General features: G+C 39.1%; 3 protein-coding genes across 3 annotated transcripts; all 3 read right to left on the minus strand.

The window, feature by feature from the left end:
* Positions 1 to 876: 876 nt before the first annotated feature.
* Positions 877 to 4,599, minus strand: LOC142368701 (tripartite motif-containing protein 16-like). The gene is made up of 7 exons (XM_075450895.1): positions 4,363 to 4,599; positions 3,464 to 3,823; positions 3,178 to 3,273; positions 2,610 to 2,843; positions 2,055 to 2,217; positions 1,894 to 1,953; positions 877 to 1,800 (listed from the first exon to the last, which is right to left on the minus strand). The coding sequence occupies exons 1-7, from the start codon at positions 4,597 to 4,599 to the stop codon at positions 1,268 to 1,270; spliced, it is 1,683 nt and encodes a 560-aa protein (XP_075307010.1). The 3' UTR covers positions 877 to 1,267.
* Positions 4,600 to 5,364: 765 nt separating this feature from the next.
* On the minus strand, positions 5,365 to 10,970 carry LOC142369255 (GTPase IMAP family member 7-like). The gene is made up of 3 exons (XM_075451578.1): positions 10,798 to 10,970; positions 7,591 to 7,780; positions 5,365 to 7,055 (listed from the first exon to the last, which is right to left on the minus strand). The coding sequence occupies exons 2-3, from the start codon at positions 7,595 to 7,597 to the stop codon at positions 6,010 to 6,012; spliced, it is 1,053 nt and encodes a 350-aa protein (XP_075307693.1). The 5' UTR covers positions 7,598 to 7,780; positions 10,798 to 10,970; the 3' UTR covers positions 5,365 to 6,009.
* Positions 10,971 to 12,679: 1,709 nt separating this feature from the next.
* Positions 12,680 to 15,059, minus strand: LOC142368631 (GTPase IMAP family member 7-like). Its single transcript, XM_075450841.1, has 2 exons — positions 14,947 to 15,059; positions 12,680 to 14,136 (listed from the first exon to the last, which is right to left on the minus strand). The coding sequence occupies exons 1-2, from the start codon at positions 14,951 to 14,953 to the stop codon at positions 13,055 to 13,057; spliced, it is 1,089 nt and encodes a 362-aa protein (XP_075306956.1). The 5' UTR covers positions 14,954 to 15,059; the 3' UTR covers positions 12,680 to 13,054.
* Between the last annotated feature and the right edge of the window lie 7,208 nt (positions 15,060 to 22,267).

Here is a 22,267-nt window from a genome sequence, read left to right on the forward strand (position 1 = left end):
AACATAGTTAACCATAACGCGCGAATATTACTCTGTCCTTTTTGTTGGATCAAACTCCCTGTAATTCAATAGAAAACTTAATCATGTCATTTATTGCAGCAGACCTCTGAAATTCCACTTTTATATATATATATATATAAATAAATGTTTATGAATCATGAATTAAAACTGAAATATTGAATTCTCAATTATAAATGATGAACTAAAAGTCCTGTGCCGATTTAGTCCTCAAACTGATCAATTGGATTTACACCGTTTGATCCAGCAGATGTATTTTACCTATGTCTTTGAAACTAATAAAACCAGTTACTCCATTCTAGCAGGACTATTCCAGTGTTCCTTATGTGCAATCATATTTTGTCAAGACTATATATGCTAAAGGTATGGAAGTTGCCTGAAGTGGCATTGGTAAGTGTGTCACATTTTTACAGCAATCAAACATCAGCTTTATGCTGCTTTCCAAACATATGAGACAATTAAGGCTCCTTAACAAATGATATCAAATCATCATATAAACCTGTTGTAGTAGTGGAGTTGCTGTCAGACTAATTATAAATCTCTTGGCCGGGGCTACAGAGTGTAAAGGTCGACCAGTGTTGCGTCAGCTGATACGCCATCTACTCCCTACCTGGGTTTTCATGTGGATGATTCAACTAATACAGACATGGAAATATTCCCCCCATCATTACGCTGCTAAAGACACAGCTTTAATAGACATTTACACTTTAAGATTCATATACACTTAAGACTGTTAATTGGCCAAAAATACACTCACATATCAAATAAACTCATACGCCGAGTATGCATATTTATTCATTTATTTCTCTTAAAAATGACAAAGACAAAAATAACAATTTCTACATGCACATTAAAAAAAGTAAAAGGTGGGTTCTTAACACTGATGGTAGATGTGGCAAGGAGAGCCGACTTTTTCTGAGCAGCTGCTTAAAACAAATAAGAACTCCAAAAAGTTGGGAACTCAGGGCCATAACACTGTGGGACTGGCTGGAAACCACACTGGAGCATTTAAAATCAAATCACGCTAATCACTACTGTGGAACACACTCCGTTTGTCTTGCTGAATACTGGTAGTTTGAATACAGGAGCAGATCAAACTGAATATAAGTAACTATACGTCGACTTATTCAACTGAAACATCGATCACAGGTCGCTGTTTCTGCTGAGGCCAAAAATGTCCTCTCACATGTTCAACTGTGGCGTTTGTGGGAAAATATTGACTCAGTTTACAGCCCAAAGAGTGACCTCATCACCATAGCTTCATCACTTCTGCGTTGCTCTCAACGTTTGATCCATCTCTCAGCCAGAGGCCTGGATAGAGAGGCTGAGTGAAGCTGGTCTGCTCTTTGTGGAGCAGAGTCATCTGGTCAGAGACGCTATAAAAAGACAGCTCGCCTGCCTTATAATCCAGGTACACTCCAATCCTGGAGGATGCAGGGCCTCGCACTTTTCTGGTTGCTGCGTTATGTCGGAAAGCGTAAGCACCTGGGGCGCACTTTAAGCTCCACGACTTCTTATTCTTTCCAAACGCCGAGTCGTCTGACGCTTTGCTGATGTCTTTGTAAGCCACTGCCACCTCCCACAGACGACATCTTGAGCTGACCTCCCAGTAGCATCGCTCCGACAGACCCTCTCTGCACAGCACCTGCCCCACATCCGTAAACCTGTCAGAGTGATGGGGATAAGGTTGCGGCCAGATATGACTCGTCACCCGCCGGCCTTGCTGAGAGATGGACAGACATCTGTGAACAGTGTTGGTGTCCAGCGTTAAGGTGCGACAGTCTGTTAGAAAAGCAAAGCAGGAACACGGGGCAACATTACTATCACTCATCTGGTGTTCAGTTCATTATTAAGATGATTTAATTTTGTACTCACAGTGTAAAAACTCTTCTCTGGTCTTTGGCTTAGGTGGCAGTACAACACCTACAGCACAGACTGTCGACAGAGGGGAGGAAAAAAAAAAAAAAAAAAAGATTCTGAATCCCACACAGCGTGAAAGAGAGCACCGTTCATGAACTACAATTTCTCTCACATACCTCTGGCAGAGATCTTGGGCCATGTCTTCTTTATGAGATCCTCTATGTCACCTTTCAGTTCGCACACACACTTAGTCGCCGTTTCCATCGAATGGCGAGGACGAACAACGGCACCGGGTGGCAAGTCTGGAGATTCACATGAGGCGGACAGAGACTGGAAAGTCTGCGGGTCAGTAAGTCCGAGACAAAAAAAAAAAAAATTTTTGAATAATACTGGAAGAAGATACTCGTCTGCTTAATATATGCAGTCTTTTTTGTGAAAGAGTGATGGAGCAGACAACTTACAGGGCTATCAAGTCTTGTGCAGTTGCCATTTTATGGAAAAACACATTTAAACCTGACGCAAGTCAGGATCTGATCAGAGCAGAGCAGCAGTCTCAGAATGCTTTGTTGTTTCACCGTGTGACAGTAGGAACGGAAAAGTATGTTTTATTGACAAGTCTGCGGTCTTAATTTAGCCAGAAGTCATAAGATGCAAAGCCCGCTTTTAGGCTTTGTCCTAAAGAAATGTTACGCAAGTTCTGCATGTAAACTGACAGTAAAAACGTGGCCTGCCTGAATGAAATGAATGTGGTCGGTGGTTTGAGAAAGCTGGTCCAGGTCGGCGTCTCTTTTTCTCAGCTTGGCGATCTCGGCCTCCAGCTGCAGCTGCAGCTCTTCAGCCTGAGCGACGGCGATGTTCTCCTGGGATCCCATCAGCTGCTTTGCTAAAAGTCGCCTTCTTTGAATGGAGGAGATCAGCTGGTCCATCATGTCGTCAATGGACTTCACTGCAGTCTGGCAGCAGCTCTGCTTGCACACACACCAAACACAACAAGACTTTTCTCTCATTAACTTTCACTGTGGTTCATTTTCAACCATTTTCCAAACCAGAAAAAGACCACTGAAAGCAAAACTTACTGGAAGCAACTCCCATTTTATGACTACGGGGGCACACCAACACGTTAAACAACATTCATTTACGTGTTAAGCAACAATAATTTTCTGCGTTACTCAACTGAGTCAACACATGGACTGAAGGAGCGAGCAGAAAAATGATTACAGAGGCATTAAATCTGAAGCTACGCCATAAGCTACAGCGTAGCTGATGTTGGAATACATAACCTGCCGTCCCATTCCACACCTTAAATTCCTTCAGAGCTTGAACCAGCTCATTCACTTCGCATTCCCTCTCCTGGAGTCTCTTCTGGACTTTCTTTTGGTTCATGACCAGCAGTTCCTGAAAGAAATCGTTTGTGCAACAACTTGAATGTGGCCGGTTTAATCCACAGAGAATTACTGCTTCTAAAAACTCAGACCAGGTTTTCAAAAGCTGCGAAAATGCATGTAAAAAAATGCATGTTTTTACATTCAGCACAAACACGTTCCTGTGCCATGTTCACTGTGCTCTGCTGTGTCTCCCATCATACCTGTTCTTCAGCTCTTTCTGCCGCAGCCGACACATTGGAATGGCGGCTGTGGTGCTCTATAGAGCACAGGCAGCAGATGCACCTCTTATCCGTCTTACAATAGATGTCCATCAGCCTGTTGTGCTGCGTACACACCTTCTCCTTTACTGGGATCGTAACTGAGACCAGCTGGTGTGTCTTTAACGCGGGAAATATGTAGTGAGGCTTCAGGTGAGCGGCACAGTACGATGCCAAGCACGTCAGGCAAGACTTGGAGGCCGTGCTTTGTCTGGAACTGCTGCAGAAATCACAGGCCACGTCTGCAGGGCCGGCACAGGGAGAGCACTGCTGGGTGCTCAGCCCGCTCAGGTTCTCCACAACCTAAAAATAACAAATAAAAACAAACTGCTGAATCTCAGCCTGCAAAGTGGGACGGTTTCATATATCACATGTATGAGCTCAACAGTCACACTGCAGAACCTGTTATTCAAAAGACTCACAATCTCAAACATACAATATTAAATTATTTTTTATTTTTGGCCGTGTGGAACACTGAAGTCTGTCAGACAAGCTACAACTCCGTTCAGTTAAAGGGTTCTGAGGTACACGGACTATTCATTTAGCATTTTATCGACATATTAAGGAGTTTGAGTTGTAACGGGACAAAACAAAAAAAACTGGTACTTGGATGGCAAATTTCATTTAAAACACACCATTTAATTTTGTGGAACATAAATTAAAGCATGTTTATTTAATGTTGTGAAAACAGATAATAAAATAGATATGATTTTTTTTTTTTTTTTTTTTTTTTTTTTTTTAAGTAACAATAATTCAACTGTTAGGCCGCAATGTGGTGCTACAGCGTCACTTATCTGCGCTCATGAGTCTGTGGCAAACAGTTGGAAGTGTAAAAGCATCACCTCTGCCAGCATGGTGTTCTTCCCCAGAACAGGGCGGGACTGGAAGATCTGCCTGCACTGAGGGCAGCTGTACTCCCCCTTATTCTCTTCATGGTCCCAGCATCTCTCAATGCAGATTCTGCAGTAGCTGTGTCCGCACTGGACGGTGACGGGTTCTTTTAACAGATCCAGACATAACGCACACCAGAACTGAATGTTGTCCGTCGCAACACCTCGATGCAGCGGCTCCTCTGCCATGTTTGGATGAACCGCACACGTGCAGAGTGAGGGGCTTAATTAGATTCGTTTTCGCGGGAGAAGCTCTCCACGTGCCTGTGGGCGGCTCTCCCGACAACAACGTAACTCCATTTCTTGAATTTTTTTCTCTTCCAAATTGAAGTAACATTGGGATTTCTATCAAAAGGTAGGCTACTCCTTTTCACCCCATTGTTTCATTTGATTTTTAAAGATTTGTAATGAGGGGATTTTTACTGACTAATATAAGTGTGCCAGATTACAAAGTGGTCTGTCTCACTTTGGCAAATCAAGACAATATTTTCTAGGGATTTTAGAAAAGTCTCATATGTTTATCTAAAATGTTAAATATCAGGATGAGCAGTAAAAGTAAAAAAAAAAAAAAAAAAAAAATGAATAAATAGTCCCAGATGGCCCAAGTTCACCCCTAAGGTAGCAATATTAATACATCTTTTGGGAGGTACCTGTAGCTTGGAAGTTATAGTTTGAAATAGTTTCTTATTTTTAATTGGGCTAACAATAATCTCTCCAGTTGGAGGGTTATTGTGCAACCACACTGACAGGAGATTAGCCGAGTTGGAAAATAGTTTGGCTACTTCTACATGTAAGGTTACTGTCTCCTTTCTACATCATAGACATTCAGACTGAAACGGAAGTTAAAGCCTTTTAATAATATGAACAGCCAGTGCAAAACCCAAATGTTATTGTAGTACAAACAACCAGATCAGAGAAAAAGAAAAAAAAAGCTTAAAAATTAAAGACTGTCAAATATAATATATGATTTTCATAAAGATTACACATACTGAAAATAATTTTCACGATGTCAGAGTAATTATCACAATGTGTGAAACAAAACATCATAGACCAAATACTAAAAACTTGTATTTGAATAAAAAAAATGTCTTAACATGATTCAATAAACGTATGTATATCATCTCAAACTTACAGAAAATGAATAGAAATAGTTGAAATTTCCTTCTGTCAAGACATCGTTTCCTTGAAAAATGAATATAACACCATAGATACTTTTTCCCTATACACAGTCATTGTAAAAGAAACTGTTAAGTCATTTCAAACTGATTTCGGGTATCTGATATCAGGTCAATTGCTCTTCTGTTGTGGCTTGCTGGGATTGAGTTTGCCGTGATGAGCTTTCAACATATATTTCTGAGATTGCTGAAGAATGTTCTGGACAGTATTTGTCTCGACAATTTTATTGTGGAATGCTACAAGAATAGATATATTTGTCTCCTCATGTGTTGATGAAAATATCCCTTTAAGGTGCATTCAGAACATATATGTACGTGGGATTATTTTACAATTAATCACGAGTTAATTACAAACACAAAATTTTGAAGCGATTGACAGCCCTGATAAAAACATCAGCACATCCCTGTTATTTTTATGTGTACTCTAATCGTCGCTTTGCCCCTCTGCACCCCCAAATCCTAAACTCGACGTGGACTCATTCCAAACAGCATCCATGGCTTTCTGAAACGCATCCCTTGTAGTTTCTGCTCCTGCAGCAGCATGATATCCCGCCACACCTCCTTTTACAATCCCACTGAAAGCAGCAGACACAATTGATGCCTTTTGTGGGTCTGTTGATACCAGCGCTGCAACATCTGAATTTCCTTGTACATTTTTACCAGTGGATGTAATTCCTGACACACCAAGTAAAGCTCCTAAAACTGCGCCAGTTGCTGCACACGCTAATTTGACCATTAACTCATTGAGCACATTGGTTTTTGCCCTCTTTCTGATTTCCTCAGTTGACACATTTCCTGATGCCTGCGTTATGTCTTCTTCCTGCTTCTGTATTTCTTTTTTCACGTCTTTCAGCATCTGATTGGTGTAACACTTTCCATCGTTTGCCTCACTTATCTTGTCTATTGTACGGAAGAGCTCTTCCACTTGGAACTGATTGCTCCTGTAGGGATCTTCGCTGTGGAGCTTCCAGTATTTGTTATCGACAACGCGGCACCTGCCTCCACATTTCTTCACCAGATCATTCAGCTCTTTGTTTAAGCTGACAAATTCCTCAATTCTCATTCCCTCCTGTAGCTGGTCTCCATGAGTGAAGACAACTGCAGCATATTTCAGAGCGTCTTCAGAAAAATCCTGGCAGATTTTTTTTACGACATCTTTCTCTTGCTCAGTGAATTTCTCCACTTTAAGCACAATGAGAAAAGCATGAGGCCCAGGAGCGCACTCTGTGAGACACCGAACTATCTCAGTCTTAAGAGAGTCCTCAGACCCACATGTGCCAAAAACACTGTGCATGTCAATCAGAGTGAGATTTCTTCCGCTGACACACTTGCTTCTTGCTCGAGTTGGACTTCCTTCTGAATCTGGAGAATGACTTATCTTGAACGCATCTTCTCCCAACATGGTATTAGCCAGGCTGCTTTTCCCAGCTCCAGTTTTCCCCAACAGAACAATCCTTCTTGATGCCAACACTAGGACACAAAAATGTTATGTGAAAGGCATCCAGTTTGAGTAAATGTTGGCAATACTTGAGATACTTTAATCAGAACCAGTAAAGTTGTGATATAACTAATAGAGGATGTGAAGCTGACATCAACCCATTATGAATTTTGGGTAATTTTTATATTTATTTTCTGTCCAAGGTCCATAATGGTATGGTTAGAGGGACCAAACACACGACTTAACTGATGGCAGGCAGGCGTCAGAAACTGAAAGACCTTATTCTAAACCAAAAGATGTGGTCTCGGAATGCAGGGAACCTTTTTTTTTTAAAAAGGAAGGGGGGGCTAACCAAGGAGCATATATACTGGGAGGGGTGATGCAGGGGAGTAACAAGTACAGGGAACGGGTGGTAACATGATGATCAACTAAATGTTTTGAACATTGAACTCGGCAGCAAATGATTCTGGCAGTAATGGGATGAGGCTAGTTTTGAAAGTTCAAAGTGTAGAGAAAGTGCAGCATGTTGCGAAGGGTTGACAAAGATATGAATTAAGCTTAACTCACCGTCCATGTTGTCAAATATGAAGTCACCGGAGTTATTCCAGCAGTTCGTGGCCGTTTTTGAGGCGAGGAATGGCTTGTTTGTGCGGTGTCCTTGCTGTGTGTTTTTGCTCCGGCTCTTCTGTGCAGTTTGATCGTACTTTCATTTTCCACCGGTTTGGCTGGTTGGTTTCTATTATTTCAGTACAGCCAGCTGGAACAATGGAAAGTGTATATAAAGTATTTGTGCATGACGCAGGCTCCATTGTGACTTGATAACTGTAATTAGTCGGCATTAAAGAATAGTTTCTGTAGTCATTAAAGAGTTGCCATTCTGTACGGCCACATGCACAGTTGAGCGGGTCCTAGCACATATGCATGAGGTGGGAATCTATGGAATGCTGTTTCAATCAAGAGTTTTTTTTTTAAAAGATACTTGAATCAATGAATGTCGTTCAGAAATTAATTTGAAAAAAAAATTATGTCATATTTATTTGTTTTTTATTGAACTTTTATTTCATAATTCTCCTTTTATCTTTTTCAAAGGAGTTCAGGGGGCCGATAACACTGCTAACTCAACCAAGAATAACACACGCACACACAAAAAAAGATATACTGGAAATCTTCTCAAACTCCAACTTAGATAGAACTTAATATGGTCAAAGGTCATTTCAGCTTCTTATTCTGATCTATTGCTAAAGATTTTATAGACTTAAAAGCTGTAATTTTACGGTAACATTTCAATGAATAATGTTCACAATTGCTGTAAAAAAAAGTATATGATCACATAATTGTGTCTTCTCTGTATTCTGTTTATGTGGCAGCTGGGTGGAAAATTATATATATATCTGTATATACAACAAAATCAAGTAAAGAGATGTGTTGTTGTTTGAAAATAAATGGCCAAAAAGAAAGAAACTTGAAACTTCATCCATGTAGAGCTTTAGAAGGAATGAGCCCATTTAAAGCTGCTTTTTTAAAGTCAAGTGTCAGGATGGAGTGGTGTGTTGTCATTGGCGTACTGTTCTTATTTAGCTTCAAACAGGGAGGATATTAATCAATGCCAATGTAGAAGAATCCAAGTAAGATGTCACATATAATTGACTTACATGTTTTTAGTGTTTTTTTGCATTGAGCTTCTGCAGCATCACGCCTCTTGAAACTACTTTCGATATCGTCCATATTAATGACTTCATAGTAAAGATAAATGCTGTGCAAGACAGCTGCTGCACCCGTTCTTTTTAGGGCGTAGCAAGTTTTCCATCAGTCAAGAATTTGAAAGGAGGTGCTTTGTTTGCTTTTGTTGGCACCACAGATGCAACGCTTCTCGGAAACAGTTCTAAAGTTAAACAATGAAACAATAAGTAAGACCTTTGGGTTGAAGGTGTGCTGTCACAACAAACTGCAGGCACATCGAAAATTCAGTTTAAGGTTGTTGTTTTTTTTTAAATGTGGAGACGTCCTATGAGTAACTGTAAGTCAGGCTTCGTACAACAGAATAACAGCTAACACTTTCATGAACAATTTAGTTTGTACACCAGTATGTGTTGACTTTGTTTGCCGCTATTTTCAGCGATTAATTGATCATTTGGTATCTTACTGTATATTTACAGCATCAAAAAACGCATGGAAACCAGACAGTCTATGGCATTGTAACAAGGAAATATATGACACAGACAAACATGGAGCTAATGTAATGCTGTAGAGCTATTCTGATTCAACCAGCAGCTGGTAGGAATGTATTACTACCATCACAAGGTGACAGTAATCTACAGAGCTGTTTTCAGACCATCGTGCAAACAACAACAGAAGAGTGCTTCACCACTGCCACGCTACAGGATAACATGTCTGACACTGTGAGCTTAGATGCTAATGGTGTCCCAACAGGAGAAACATGCAAAGCTAAACACTGCAGACCATCAAACACTTTGTGTGGAATTAAAAAAACACAAGCAAAAGTAACATTCCGGACAAACTCTTCCACATTTGCCAGCATGCCAAAGTTTACCACAACTACGCAATATCATTGCAAAGCACTGAGCACGCCTCTTTTTTTTTCTTTTTGCAGATGTATGAAACTGTGTGTGACGATTATAACAATGTATGCAATATTAATCATAGCATTACAGAACATGACAGTATAACTAAAAAGCAATGTGAATGGAGTTAATGGCCATCACTTTCGCTTTTGCATGTGTGTTGACGTGAGCTTATATGTGTGACGAGGGGATGTTATCAATCTGAACATGTTCAAATATTTCCCTGTGATCACAGACGGTATATTTACCAATGTTTAACATTGGTGCGTTATTCTTAAAGTTCAGTCTTGATGCTGATATGAAGAATGCATCCACGAGTGGCATTATATTGTCTGTGAGCTTTGAACCAAACAAAGCTGTCTCTGACTGATGAGCGCGCTGCATTGAATAACTGCCTTGTCTGCAGTGAACGTTTCATGCTGAATTGTACCTGTACACACATGTGGGTGCATGTTCCCCTGCAGAAGCCATCAGACCTTGCAAGGATTTCTGCACCAGTCACAGGCATCAAATGCTGTATATACAGCTAAAAACAAAACGGCATTAGGACAGTTACAGATGTGTGGTTAAAACAAGTGTGAGGCCCGTCAGGTGAAACTGTAACAGACGACCTTGTACCGCAGAAAGCCAGAGGAGCTTTTGTTTTGGCCTTGGCACAGACAGCTGTGTGTTCACTGATTCTGTCCTCACCTGTGAATATGAGATGTTATCTGCTGAAGTGCTCCAACACCAGAAGTTGTTTTAATTTCTTATTTTTTCAGACATTTGATGTTGTTGTTGCTGGCTGCTTTGAATTGCTTTTTTTTTTTACAAGTTGCTGAAGTTACCTTATATCAATGTGAAAGTAATTGTGTCACTGAAGCCACCTTTCATTGGTACACACAAATGAACAAATCAAATTGTCAGGGCCTGTGTGTTTTCTGTCTGTCTTTTGTGGTTTTTTTTGTCTGTCTTTAAGTTTTATTTGTTTTTGGAGAAGGCTGCTGCTTACAACGGTCAGTCACAAGATGTCGCCAGGTGTCCGTTCCTGGAAGTCTGCAGAGGCCACAAGTCCACACACCTGTGGCTTGTTAGGAGGGCGTGGCCATGAGCTTCATAAGCGGCGCTCAGACTGCTCTTCGACGCCAGAGTGTTAACCAACATTGGTAACAATCGTCCCTGAGATAGCGCTCTCTCTCTAAAAAGAACTAACCTCGTCTTATACTCCTCGTCAGGTTTCCCGCTGACCTCACGCCGAATCCCATCCGTGCTGTCTGTTCCAAGGAGTTTCCCGTGAATCTGGTTGCCTGTACGGACCTTTCCTCGAGTGTCTCCCCTTCAACACCGCAGGAGGAGCCTGCCAGGAGTCGAACCCGTGGAGGAGTTTTCGTATCCGGAAGTAAAGTGCTCGCTGTGGATTTATACCTCCCTCAGGATTCAGCCGCACGCAGCTCGTACAGCTCTTACCTCTGTCCACCCTCCGACGCAGCTCGCTCTGCCCACTCTCAGTCCCGCCAGACTCACAAGTAAGGATATCTAACTGATCATCTGAACTGAAACCTAGACCTGAAAGTAATCATTCCCCTCGTCTGCAGAGACAAGCCTGCAGTCCGTTCCGGATCCCATCCATCCCACTGTCCCGGTTTTTAATAAACTATCATTGTATCTGACTGCGCTCTCTGGTTGTTTTCCTGCATGTGGGTACAGAAACTTCCACCATGACACAAATAAATTAGACTGCGTTGAAAGACATGTTTTCTTCATTCACAGTTTCCTTCTGAGTATCTTGGTTGTTTGTAAGATAATGGATAAATATAGATGCGCATGAATCAGCTCAGATGACCCATATTCCAGCGCTTCATAGAACTCCATATCTACCATACAAGGATGAAAATTCACAAGGGCATAAAAGTGAGAAATGAACTTGAGTCAGTCACAGAATAGATTTTAAAAGCCTGCTGATGGTTTACAAATCCCAGAATTGTTTAGGCCCAAAATACATCTGTGATATGTTCAGAGAATATAAACCCAGCAGAGCTCTTAGATCCAAGGACTCAGGCCAGCTGGTCCAGTCCAGAGTCCCGACTAAACATGGAGAAGCAGCATTTAGCTGTTATGCTGGAAACAAGTGGAACAAACTGCCAGTGGAGATTAAACTTTCACCAAATGTAGACATTTTTAAATCCAGGTTAAAAATAGTTCTTTTCTCATGTGTCTATGCATGAAATCTGCACAGTATCTTTTTAACTTATCTAGACTGTTGCTTGTTTTTAAATTAATTTGAATTGTATTATTTGTTTCTCTTTATATTCCTTTATCTATTTTTAATGCTTCTTACACTCCCTGCTGCAATGCTTTTATTGTATGTGAAGCACTTTGAATTGTTTTGTACATGAAATGTGCTATACAAATAAATTTGATTTGACTTTGACTTTAAAATGACTGAAAAAAATACATGTAATTCCACATGTACCTGCAATCAGCAATTAATATGTTGATTATCATGTTTTTCAATCTTATCCAAGCTGCCTTAAATCAGCACCTTGACAAGGCATTATTTTTAAATGTTAAGTTGTGATGCAAAATCGGTTATCGAGATCAAATAGAGCCAATACTAAACCAGGAAAAAATATATGAAAAAAACAAAGAAAGCTAATTTTCATTACATACACAAATGTATACTTAAAGATGAGCAAGTTAAAGCAGATTTTAAAGTGATTTTCAGTGATACTAACTGACATTGATTATACATAAAGATGTCATGATGATAGTAATCATTATAAATTCTGTGTCACAGTGGGAGGACGACAGCTGCTCTTTTTGTTGCTTTTAAGGTAATTGATTGTAGGTAAGGTAATGAAATTGAAAATGTTTGAGTGGAAACAGACAATCCTTGGCACACAGACATTAATATGCAAGCAAAAGTGTTTAGAAACAAATATATTAGCCATCAGTCTTTGCGTATGCTGTTTGGTAAAAGTTTATCTTTAAAGTCCCACTCCAGCAGTCACACATTCCCAACCAACTCATCTATGTTGCTCAAAATTGTATATTTCGCTGTTTGTGCCTTAAAGAATAAAAACTGCCGTGGAATTAAAGGTATGCTCACCCACCAAACCACCTTTTTATTATTCCAGAACACACATACAGCCAAGTGAAAAATAAGAACAAATGCTTTGAAGAGTTCATTTGGATCTACAGAAGATGTTGTTTAAAAAAAATGATCTTCTCAATTTGTTGGAATTCATTTGTAAAATTGGTATAGTTGCTCTAATTAACGACAAACAAATGAAAAAGAACAACGACCAAATGAAAAAACAAAAAAGACATCTCAAATTTTTAAATTAGACAGTCAGAAACACACATTTGGCATACAGCAAATAAGGCAAAGTGGACCAGTTAGTTACACCTTTTTAACCACTCAGTGTGACACACAACATTGCTTCCCTCATTTGATCTTCCTGCAGTGCTCATTCAAAAGGACTGAAAGGATTGTAAGTTCTTTCAAACAACGAAAGAAGATTGTTAAAAATGACCTCGGATGTGTTTAGCACGGCCTCGACTTGTACAACTACTTCCTCGACGACCTGCACTGTTGCACCTAAAGCTTTCTCAACTGTTAGAACCTCTGCCACTGCCACTGCCGGGACCAATATTTCCTCTCCTAATACTGGTCCTAGCTGTTCTAATTCAGTCAGCGCTACTTCGATTGACACCCCAAATCTGCTTTTCATCAAAACAACTGACACGGCTAGAAATCCTGTGATTGCCAAACCCACAAAACCCTTTTTCCATGACTGTGCTGCACCCTCCACCTCCTTCCTGATGATATTACTTTTGGCCTGTTTTCGGATTTCTTCCAGTGACATGTTTTTTGATGACTGCTTAATGCACTCTTCCTCATTTTGAATGTCTCTCTCCACATCTTGAATCATTGTATTGGTGTAGTATCCTCCGGAGTTTTCCTTCACTAGTCGGTCGACGGTCTTGAGCAGCTCCATCCCCTGGAACTGGTTGCTTCTGTAATCATCTGGCTGGTCATTCTTCCAGTATTTACTGTCGAAGACGTGGCACCGACCTCCGCACTTCTTCACCAAATCACTCAACCCGTCACTCTGGCCAACATACTCTTCTATTTTCATCCCTTCAGGGAGTTGGTCACCCTGAGTGAAGACCACCACGGCATGCTTTAGAGCATCATCTGAGAAATACTGACATATTTGATTGATGACAGCCTGCTCCTGCTCTGTGTATTTCTCCACTTTGAGCACAAGCAGAAAGACGTGAGGCCCAGGAGCACACTCTATGATGCACCTCACTATCTCAGGCTTCATGTCCTCATCAGACCTTCCTGGGGCAAAGATACCAGGAGTGTCAATCAAAGTGAGGTTCCTCCCACTGACGCATCTGGTTTCAGCCTGAGAAACCGTACATTTGTTCACTTCATTGAAACGGTTCACTTTGAATGTGGTCTCCCCAAATATGGTATTAGCCAGGCTGCTCCTCCCATTTCCAGTTTTTCCCAGCAGGACAATCCTCAATGTTTCTGGCACTAAAAATGACAGAAAATGGGAGGATATTGACAGTAGATCAGTGAATTTGTGTGACATTTGTTTGGTTACCCATTCTCTGTGGATGTGTTCTGCTCAGTTGTGCCTGAATAATTTATGCTGAGCGGCAGAAAAGAGTGGGTCAAAGTTACAACAAAGACACAAAAAATGTTCTCAAACAAGCACATTTTGTAGATGTGGGAAGTCACACGTATCTGGTTTATATCAATTGACAATGGATTAATTAAAGCGGCAGTGAGAAAATGGAATTGTGACAAATATGCATTATTATAATCTTAAAGGATCATTTTGAGAAGTTTCCTGTAATAACAAACATAACAATTGTATATAGAATAGAATAGAACATCTTTATTGTCCCTGATAAAACAATGTTTAAAAACAGTGTTAAACAGTGAAACGAGTTTAGCATCCTTAGGCAGTAGTTAAAAAAATTAAAGAATATTTTTTTAAATAAATAAATAACACACAGTAAATTAACATTCTATTTCATAGAATGCACCTATTGTATCAAACAAACCAGTCGATATATGAGAGTATATGTAGTTTCCTCAACATTATAAGCCAAGAGTAACAAAGGGAACCCATGACAGTGATGAAATCTTAGATGGATAAATTATAAGAAGTTTCAAATTGAAATTTTTAACAGTATGCTTTTGATCATAGTTAAATTACAAACATTTAAAACCTTTCATGCAGCTTTCATTTTCTAAATACCCCAAAATCATAATTATTAATCATTTTTATTCAAATAATAGTATTTGACGAAGGCTGGAAGGAATAACTTCACTTACCGTCCATGCTGTCAAATAGAAGTCCGTGCAAAAAAATCACGAGTCGTCTCAACTGTGACTCTGTTCTCTCGTGCTGTTGCTTTGACTTGCCCCTCGCATTGTTCTTTTTCTACCAGTCTGACTTGTTTTCTGGCAGAGAGCTGATGGTAAGATCAGCACACTGAGGACAAGTGTATTAAACAACTCAATCTATAACTTAACAGACAGTACCACAATTCACACAAGAGATGACATCACTTAAAATCCGTACAAATTTTAATATAGCTAATATAAGGTTTTTATATTCAGGAAAAGGATATGGCTTTGTAGACTTGACTGTAAAATTTGTTGGCATTATAATGTAACGCTGTTGGTTCAAATCTGCCGGTCAGATGAGGGCCTATCCTGCGTTTTTTTTTTTTTTCCAGCTACTCCTGCATGCTCCCACTGTCCAAAGACATGCATGTCAGGTTTATTACTGATTCTAAATTAGTCATAGCTGTAAGTCTGAGCATGAACGTCTGTATGTCATTTTCTTCATCTTTCATTTACTGTCAGTTTATCGACGGTGTACCCCATCACCCACCAAGTAACAGCTGGGACAGAATCCGACCCGTACAGAATGAAGCAGATACAAAAACAGGATGCATGATAGGACGGATGAAGAAATGTAAAATCTGTCAGTCTTCCAGTGGGAAAAAGCTCTGATATACTCTATGTAGTTCAAGTACAGGTAGAACTGGTATAAAGTGAAAGCATCTGCAAGACAGGGTGTGTTAGGGTGTTGGAGGTGTTTGCTTGTTTTTATTTCTCAAGATATAAAAACACGCACAGGTTTGGCAGCATGAGCGAGCCTCACAGAATGGAGAAGGGAGTTGGCTTCTGCAACATTATCATACTTACATTTAAACTTAGATTTGTTTCAGTAGTCACAGAAAAAACAGGAAAACAATAAACATACAGTGTTTACACTTTACTTATTTCATTCAGACTATCCATTAAATGAAACTCTTTATTGTATGGTAGGGATGTGCAAGATGAAGCTAGCTTACAGCGACTCCACCAGTGTGATGAGGACTCTCTTACTAAGCCTCACAAAAAGACCAGATGGAAAGACAACGAAAAATGATTGGTTCTGTTGTAGCTGAACGCTCGTGTGACAGCAAACGACAGGAACAAATAGCTGCTTTGGTGATTTAATGTTGGTTTAATGATGACATTACAAATAAGCAACAAATTGAATTGAATTTGATTAGTCGACCTCAAAGATAATTTGAAATAGTGTGAGATGTGATGTGATGAGGATACCACCAACTTTCATTCGATCCGATTCCAAGTTAAAACAAAAGGGGATTTTGTTGATACTGGTAGCAATACCGATGATTTTTCCAAAAGCCTCATGTGCTAAAAGAAGGGAATTTAAAACATATAGTGTTTCAAATTATATATACACCCAATGACACCAAAACTGGGATTAGCTTTCTTATTTTTTTATTTATAGAGCATTTTCAGTTATAATTTCAGTAATAAAGATGAGTAATGATGATAGCAGAAATTCAAACAAAACGATTTGCATAGTAATTTTAAATAATGGCAACTGACCTGTAGAACGAGCAAGTGGCAATGTACCATAACCCTGCAACGCATGTAGGTCTTCTTAATGGCTACATAACTATGTACTACTAAGTGCAATAAGTGCAGATTTGTGAACGTATCAATACTTTTAATAAAGTATTGATCCTAAAACTGACACATTTGGGATGGCAAATGTCAATACTTCAGTACTGATCTGCACAACACCACCCAAAATGCCCATCCCTGTTGGGTAGTTTTTATAAAATTAGTTTTGCATGATGCATAACTTAAACAAAACAGTCCTCGCTCTGTTGAGCAATGTATTCCTTTAACTCAGCAGTAAGGACTTCATGAGCTACTTTACCAATAAAATAGCTTCTGTCAGAGAGAAGATTCATGAAATTGCTCCGTATGATCAAGTGCAGCAGCTTTAGATGTGTATTTAGAAACTGATTTGTATTTATTATTTTTCTGTTTCTTTCCAGCATTAGCATTGGACTAACAGTAACAATATCTTCTTCTAAGCTATCAACTTATATTTTAAACCCAATCCCAACCAGGCTGTTCAAGGATGTTTTCCCCTTAATCAGCACTTCCATATTGGATTTGATCAATCTGTCTTTGTTGGCAGGCTTTGTACCACAGCCTTCTAAGGTTGCTGTGATTAAACCATTACTTAATAAAAAAAAAACTACTCTTCACCCAGAAGTGTTAGCTAATTATATACCTATATCTAATTCCTTTTATGTCTACAGTTCTTGTAAAAATGTATTTACAGAGAATTAATCAGTTTGAAGAGTTTCAGTCAGGGTTCAGAGTGCATCATAGCACAGAAACAGCACTGAAACAGTTTACAATGATCTCCTATTATTTAATTTAATTTAATTTGAATGGATTATGATTGTATTATTAGATGTTTATAAGGAATCAGATGATTTATTGTTGAAAAAATGATTATTTGACAAGAAAAAAAATGCCATTAATTGAACCAAAAATGACTTGAAAGTTACAGTTTATTGATCACACTGAGGTTTAAATGATATTCTGATTGGTATAATCTTTGTAAAATACAATAATACACACGATTAAGATCCCTTAAATTATATACACTGTGCAGACTTGAAGCAAGGCAATATGGAAGAGGACATCAGGCAAGGAATCATAATGTGTAAATATACAAATCAACTCTTTACTCTGACGGACAAACTCCTCGATCGTCATTCCTTCAGCCAGCTGGTCACCGTGAGTGAAGAGCACTGTGGCATATTTCAAAGCTTCCTCTGAGAAAAATGTGTTCAGTGTCTCTATGATTGCCTTCTCCTGTTCAGTGAATTTATCCACCCTGAGCACGATAAGAAAAACATGAGGGCCAGGAGCGCATTCTGTGATGCACTTCACTACCACAGGCTTCATTTCCTCCTCAGACCTCTTTGTGTCAAATAATCCAGGGGTGTCAACAAAGACGATGCTTTTCCCATTGACGCGTCTCGATTCAGTTTGACATTCAATTGTTCCAGATTCGGGAGTATGGTTGGTGGCAAACACATTCTCTTTGAATAAAGTGTTGGCGAGGCTGCTTTTCCCAGCTCCAGTCTTACCCAAGATCACAATCCTTCTCGAAAACTCTGTAACACAAGAATAACTGTACGGTATTTATGTTGACATGCGACACCTTCAACAGCGCGAACCCTGAGAGATGTGCTTTTACACCTCATAAGAGTGTTGAAATATGTATCATTGTATCATTTATCATTTATCAATATGTATCATTTATCGCATTTCCAATTATACTAATAATTAAGTTTGCACACAAAATAATATTTAAACCAAAAGGAAAGGAAAAAAATAAATAAATTGGTGACGGAGAAAAAATATCATGGAAAAACTTTGCTTTTCTTTTCTTTGGGGCAGTGATATTATACGCTTTGTGGTAAAAATATCAAAGTTTAAAGAAGCAACTGCATAATTTTTACTAATTTTGAGTTTAATATATACCAAAACAGAGATGGCTGAGGTAGGTTTACGTGTAAACTGATCACAATATCATGATGTATCATGATTGATGATTTTTTTGTTACTTATTTAGCATTTACATAAAAACTCAATTGGGTTAAAGTAGATATTCAAATTCATGTAGAGATGTTACTCCTTCCAGATAATAAAGTGATTTTTTTTTCTTGTCACTGGAAGACTGGGAACACTCTTTACTTTAATTTAGTATAATTTGAACAGTTGGATATTGGTAAAATGAACACGACTTCACAGTAAAGACAACATAACAATGCTAATTTCATCTGACACAAATGTGAAATTGTATTGTCAATAATCCTCCAGACAGACTTAAGTTATTCCTTAATCCATGCTGTTATTTGTGCATATTATCACTATCAACTCAGAATGAATAAGAGTGACTTACCATCAGTGATGGACTCGGAACACATTTCATCACTCTCAGGTTTTGACTCGGCTGATCCCATTTCTCCCCAACTTGCACACAAAGCAATTTCAAACATATAAGTTATGCAGCATGTACGCTGTGAACCAAACAGATCAGTGCAGAGATCAAAACGGATCCCAGGAAGCTGTGACTGCCTTTCGCTGTCTTTCTCCACCTGTCTGACTTGTTTCTCAGCAGCGAGATGGTATGAATGCATCACACAAACACAAGTCTTCAGAACAGGCTTGGCTGCCTGTCAAAGATCTAAGTTCTGTTTTTCATTTACTTAAGAAATTGTATTGCATATTCCATGTGATACTATTAGACGTGTGTCTTTTTTACCTACTGAATTCACAGTTAAGACATGCTGGTATTTATAGATTATTATGGCCAGGTTCGTCAGGTAATATTGTCCATCCATCCATTTTCTGTACCCGCTTAATCTGACTCAGAGTTGCTGGAGCCTATCCCAGCTGCCCTGGACAGGTCGACAGTCCATCACAGGGACACACAGAGACAAACAACCATCAACGCTCACACATGCTCCTAACTACAATTTAGAGTCACCAGTTAACCTAACATACATGTTTTTGGGTGGTGGAAGCCAGAGTGCCCAAAGAGAACCCACGCACACACGGGCAGAACATGCAAACTCCACACAGAAAGGACCCAAAGGGGATTCGAACCAGGAGCCCTTTTGCTGTGAGGCGACGGTGCTAACCACCGTGCAGCCAAACTACCTTTTGACTCCAAATAATTTGGCTACATAAAAATTCTTCTGCTTTAGATGAGGAATCAGTTGTTATACCATGACATTAAAACCTTAAACATAAACTACATATTTGAAAATAGTTCCAACAAATACAAGCTGAAATTTTTACTTTTGTAAGGGAGAAATGGTCTAGCTATATAATTTCTCTTGATGGTATTTCCGTGACTTCTATGCTACAGTGAGGAACCTTGGAGTTATTTTTGACCAGAATTTATCATTTGACATTTAAAACAGGTTTCTAGAACTGCGTTATTTCACCTTCACCATGGAAAAGTTTTTCCATGATGTTTTAAATGTTTTTTAAAAAAACAAAAAACTTATTAAAACAAAAGTATACCCAATTCAAAAAATTAGTATTTCTTTCCTCTTCTTTTGGTTTTACTATTATTTTGTGTGCAAACTAAATTATTAGTATTATTGGAAATGCAACATGCCATGATACATATTTCAACACTGTTATGAGGTGTAAAATCACATCTCTCAGGGTTCTACGCTGTTCAAGCTGTTGCATGTTCTATGCATTTTCTGTAAGTTTGAGATGATATACATTTATTGAATCATGTTAAGCCTTTTTTTTTAATTCAAATACTTTTTAGTTTTTGGTATTTGGTCTATGATGTTTTGTTTCACACATTGTGATAATTACTTTGACATCACGAAAATTATTTTCAGTGTGTGTAATCTCGTTTTAGTTTTAAAGTTTTAAGCTTTTTTTTCTTTTTCTCTTATCTGGTTGTTTGTACTATAATAATACTTGGGTTTTGCACTGGCTGTTCATACCATTAAAAGGCTTCAAATTCAGTTTCAGTCTGAATGTCTGTGATGTAGAAAGGAGACAGTAACTTTACATGTAGAAGTAGCCAAACTATTTTCCAACTCAGCTAATCTCCTGTCATTCTGGTTGCACAGCCCGTTCATAGCCTCCAACTGGAGAGATTATTGTTAGCCCAATTAAAAATAAGAAACTATTTCAAACTGTAACTTCCAAGCTACAGGTACCTCCCTAAAGATGTATTAATATTGCCACCTTAGTGGTGAACTTGGGCCATCTGGGACTATTTATTCATCTTTTTTTTTTCAAATTTGTACTTGTACTGCTCATCCTGATGTTTAACATTTTAGATAAAAGAAAATATTGCCTTGATTTGATAAAGTGAGACAGACCACTTTGTAATCTGGCACACTCATATTAGTCAGTAAAAATCCCCTCATTACAAATCTTTAAAAATCAAATGAAACAATGGGGTGAAAAGGAGTAGCTGACCTTTTGATAGAAATCCCAATGTTACTTGAAATGGAAGAGAAAAAATTTCAAGAAATCCGAAAAAGATCTGAATAAAGAAAACCTCAGGCGCAGCTCTGCCATTCCTGCACAAGAGAAACATGGTATTCATGGTATTTTGCCTCATACTAGTCTGTTACACTGGTGCCTGTTATTAAGGACAAGGTGGGGAGCTTGGATAACTATAGGCCTATTGCACTAGCCAGTGTGTTATCCAAGGTCCTGGAAAGAATTTTGCTTGATAGACTTAATAGCTATATTGGCACTACAGATAATCAGTTTGGCTTTAAGCCGAAGCATGGCACTGATCAATGTATTTTTGCTCTTAGGAGATGGTGGAGATGTACAGAACACAGAATTCCTCCATTTTAATTTGTTTTATTGATGCGTCTAAGGCTTTTGACAGAATAAATCGTTTTAAATTGTTTTTAAAACTCAGACAGAGGGGTGTCCCAAACAGTATAATTAGGATCCTGTCATAATGCCAACCAGACCATGCAGGTCAAATGGGGGGAGGTACTCTCTACACCATTTGGGGTGGGAAATGGGGTTCGACAGGGTGGATTACTCTCTCCCGCTCTTTTTAATATTGATATGAATGACCTGTCATTCCCAACCTGCATGGTTGGGAATACACTGGTAAACCATAGCCGTGGGAACTAGGTGTGCAGGGGCTGCGGCTGCACCCCCTGCTGAATGTGCATTGCGAGATGGTGGGGAGCTAACAAAAATATATTTCATGAAAACCTATTGCACAGTCTCCTCCGATCGGGATTTGAACAGGCGTCTCAAAACACAAACGTTCCGACTCAAGCAACGGAAGCACGTCTCTTACTAAATGAGCCACTGCTCCGGTCTACCGATACAAAGTTGCTATTGACATCTGTAGCTACTCCGTAATGCGAGACAGCGCGGTTTACTTATGTAGCCTATGCTTAGACTCGACTGTTCTCTGCTAGTTTGCATCCATTATAAATGCATCGATAAACATAATAAAATAGTAAAAAAAAAGGTTAAACAAAAATAAAGTTAAGACTCAGGACTCGCGTGCGGCACGCGAGTCCTGCTCCTGCGTGTAGGCTCATTCCACGAGGAGGCTGAGAATGAGACGTGGTTTATGATATTATGGCACCTCTGGTTTAAAGGATAAGACCGGTTTTTTGACATTGGGCCCTTGTTTTCAAATTATAACATGATGTTCTACTCACCCCTGCTTGTTGTTGAACATTTGGAGCTGTTCCGAAGATATTTGAGAGGCGTCTGGCTGCTCTCTTGA

This window comes from Odontesthes bonariensis, chromosome 19 (genome assembly GCF_027942865.1).
Source record: "Odontesthes bonariensis isolate fOdoBon6 chromosome 19, fOdoBon6.hap1, whole genome shotgun sequence".
NCBI classification, from domain to species: domain Eukaryota; kingdom Metazoa; phylum Chordata; class Actinopteri; order Atheriniformes; family Atherinopsidae; genus Odontesthes; species Odontesthes bonariensis.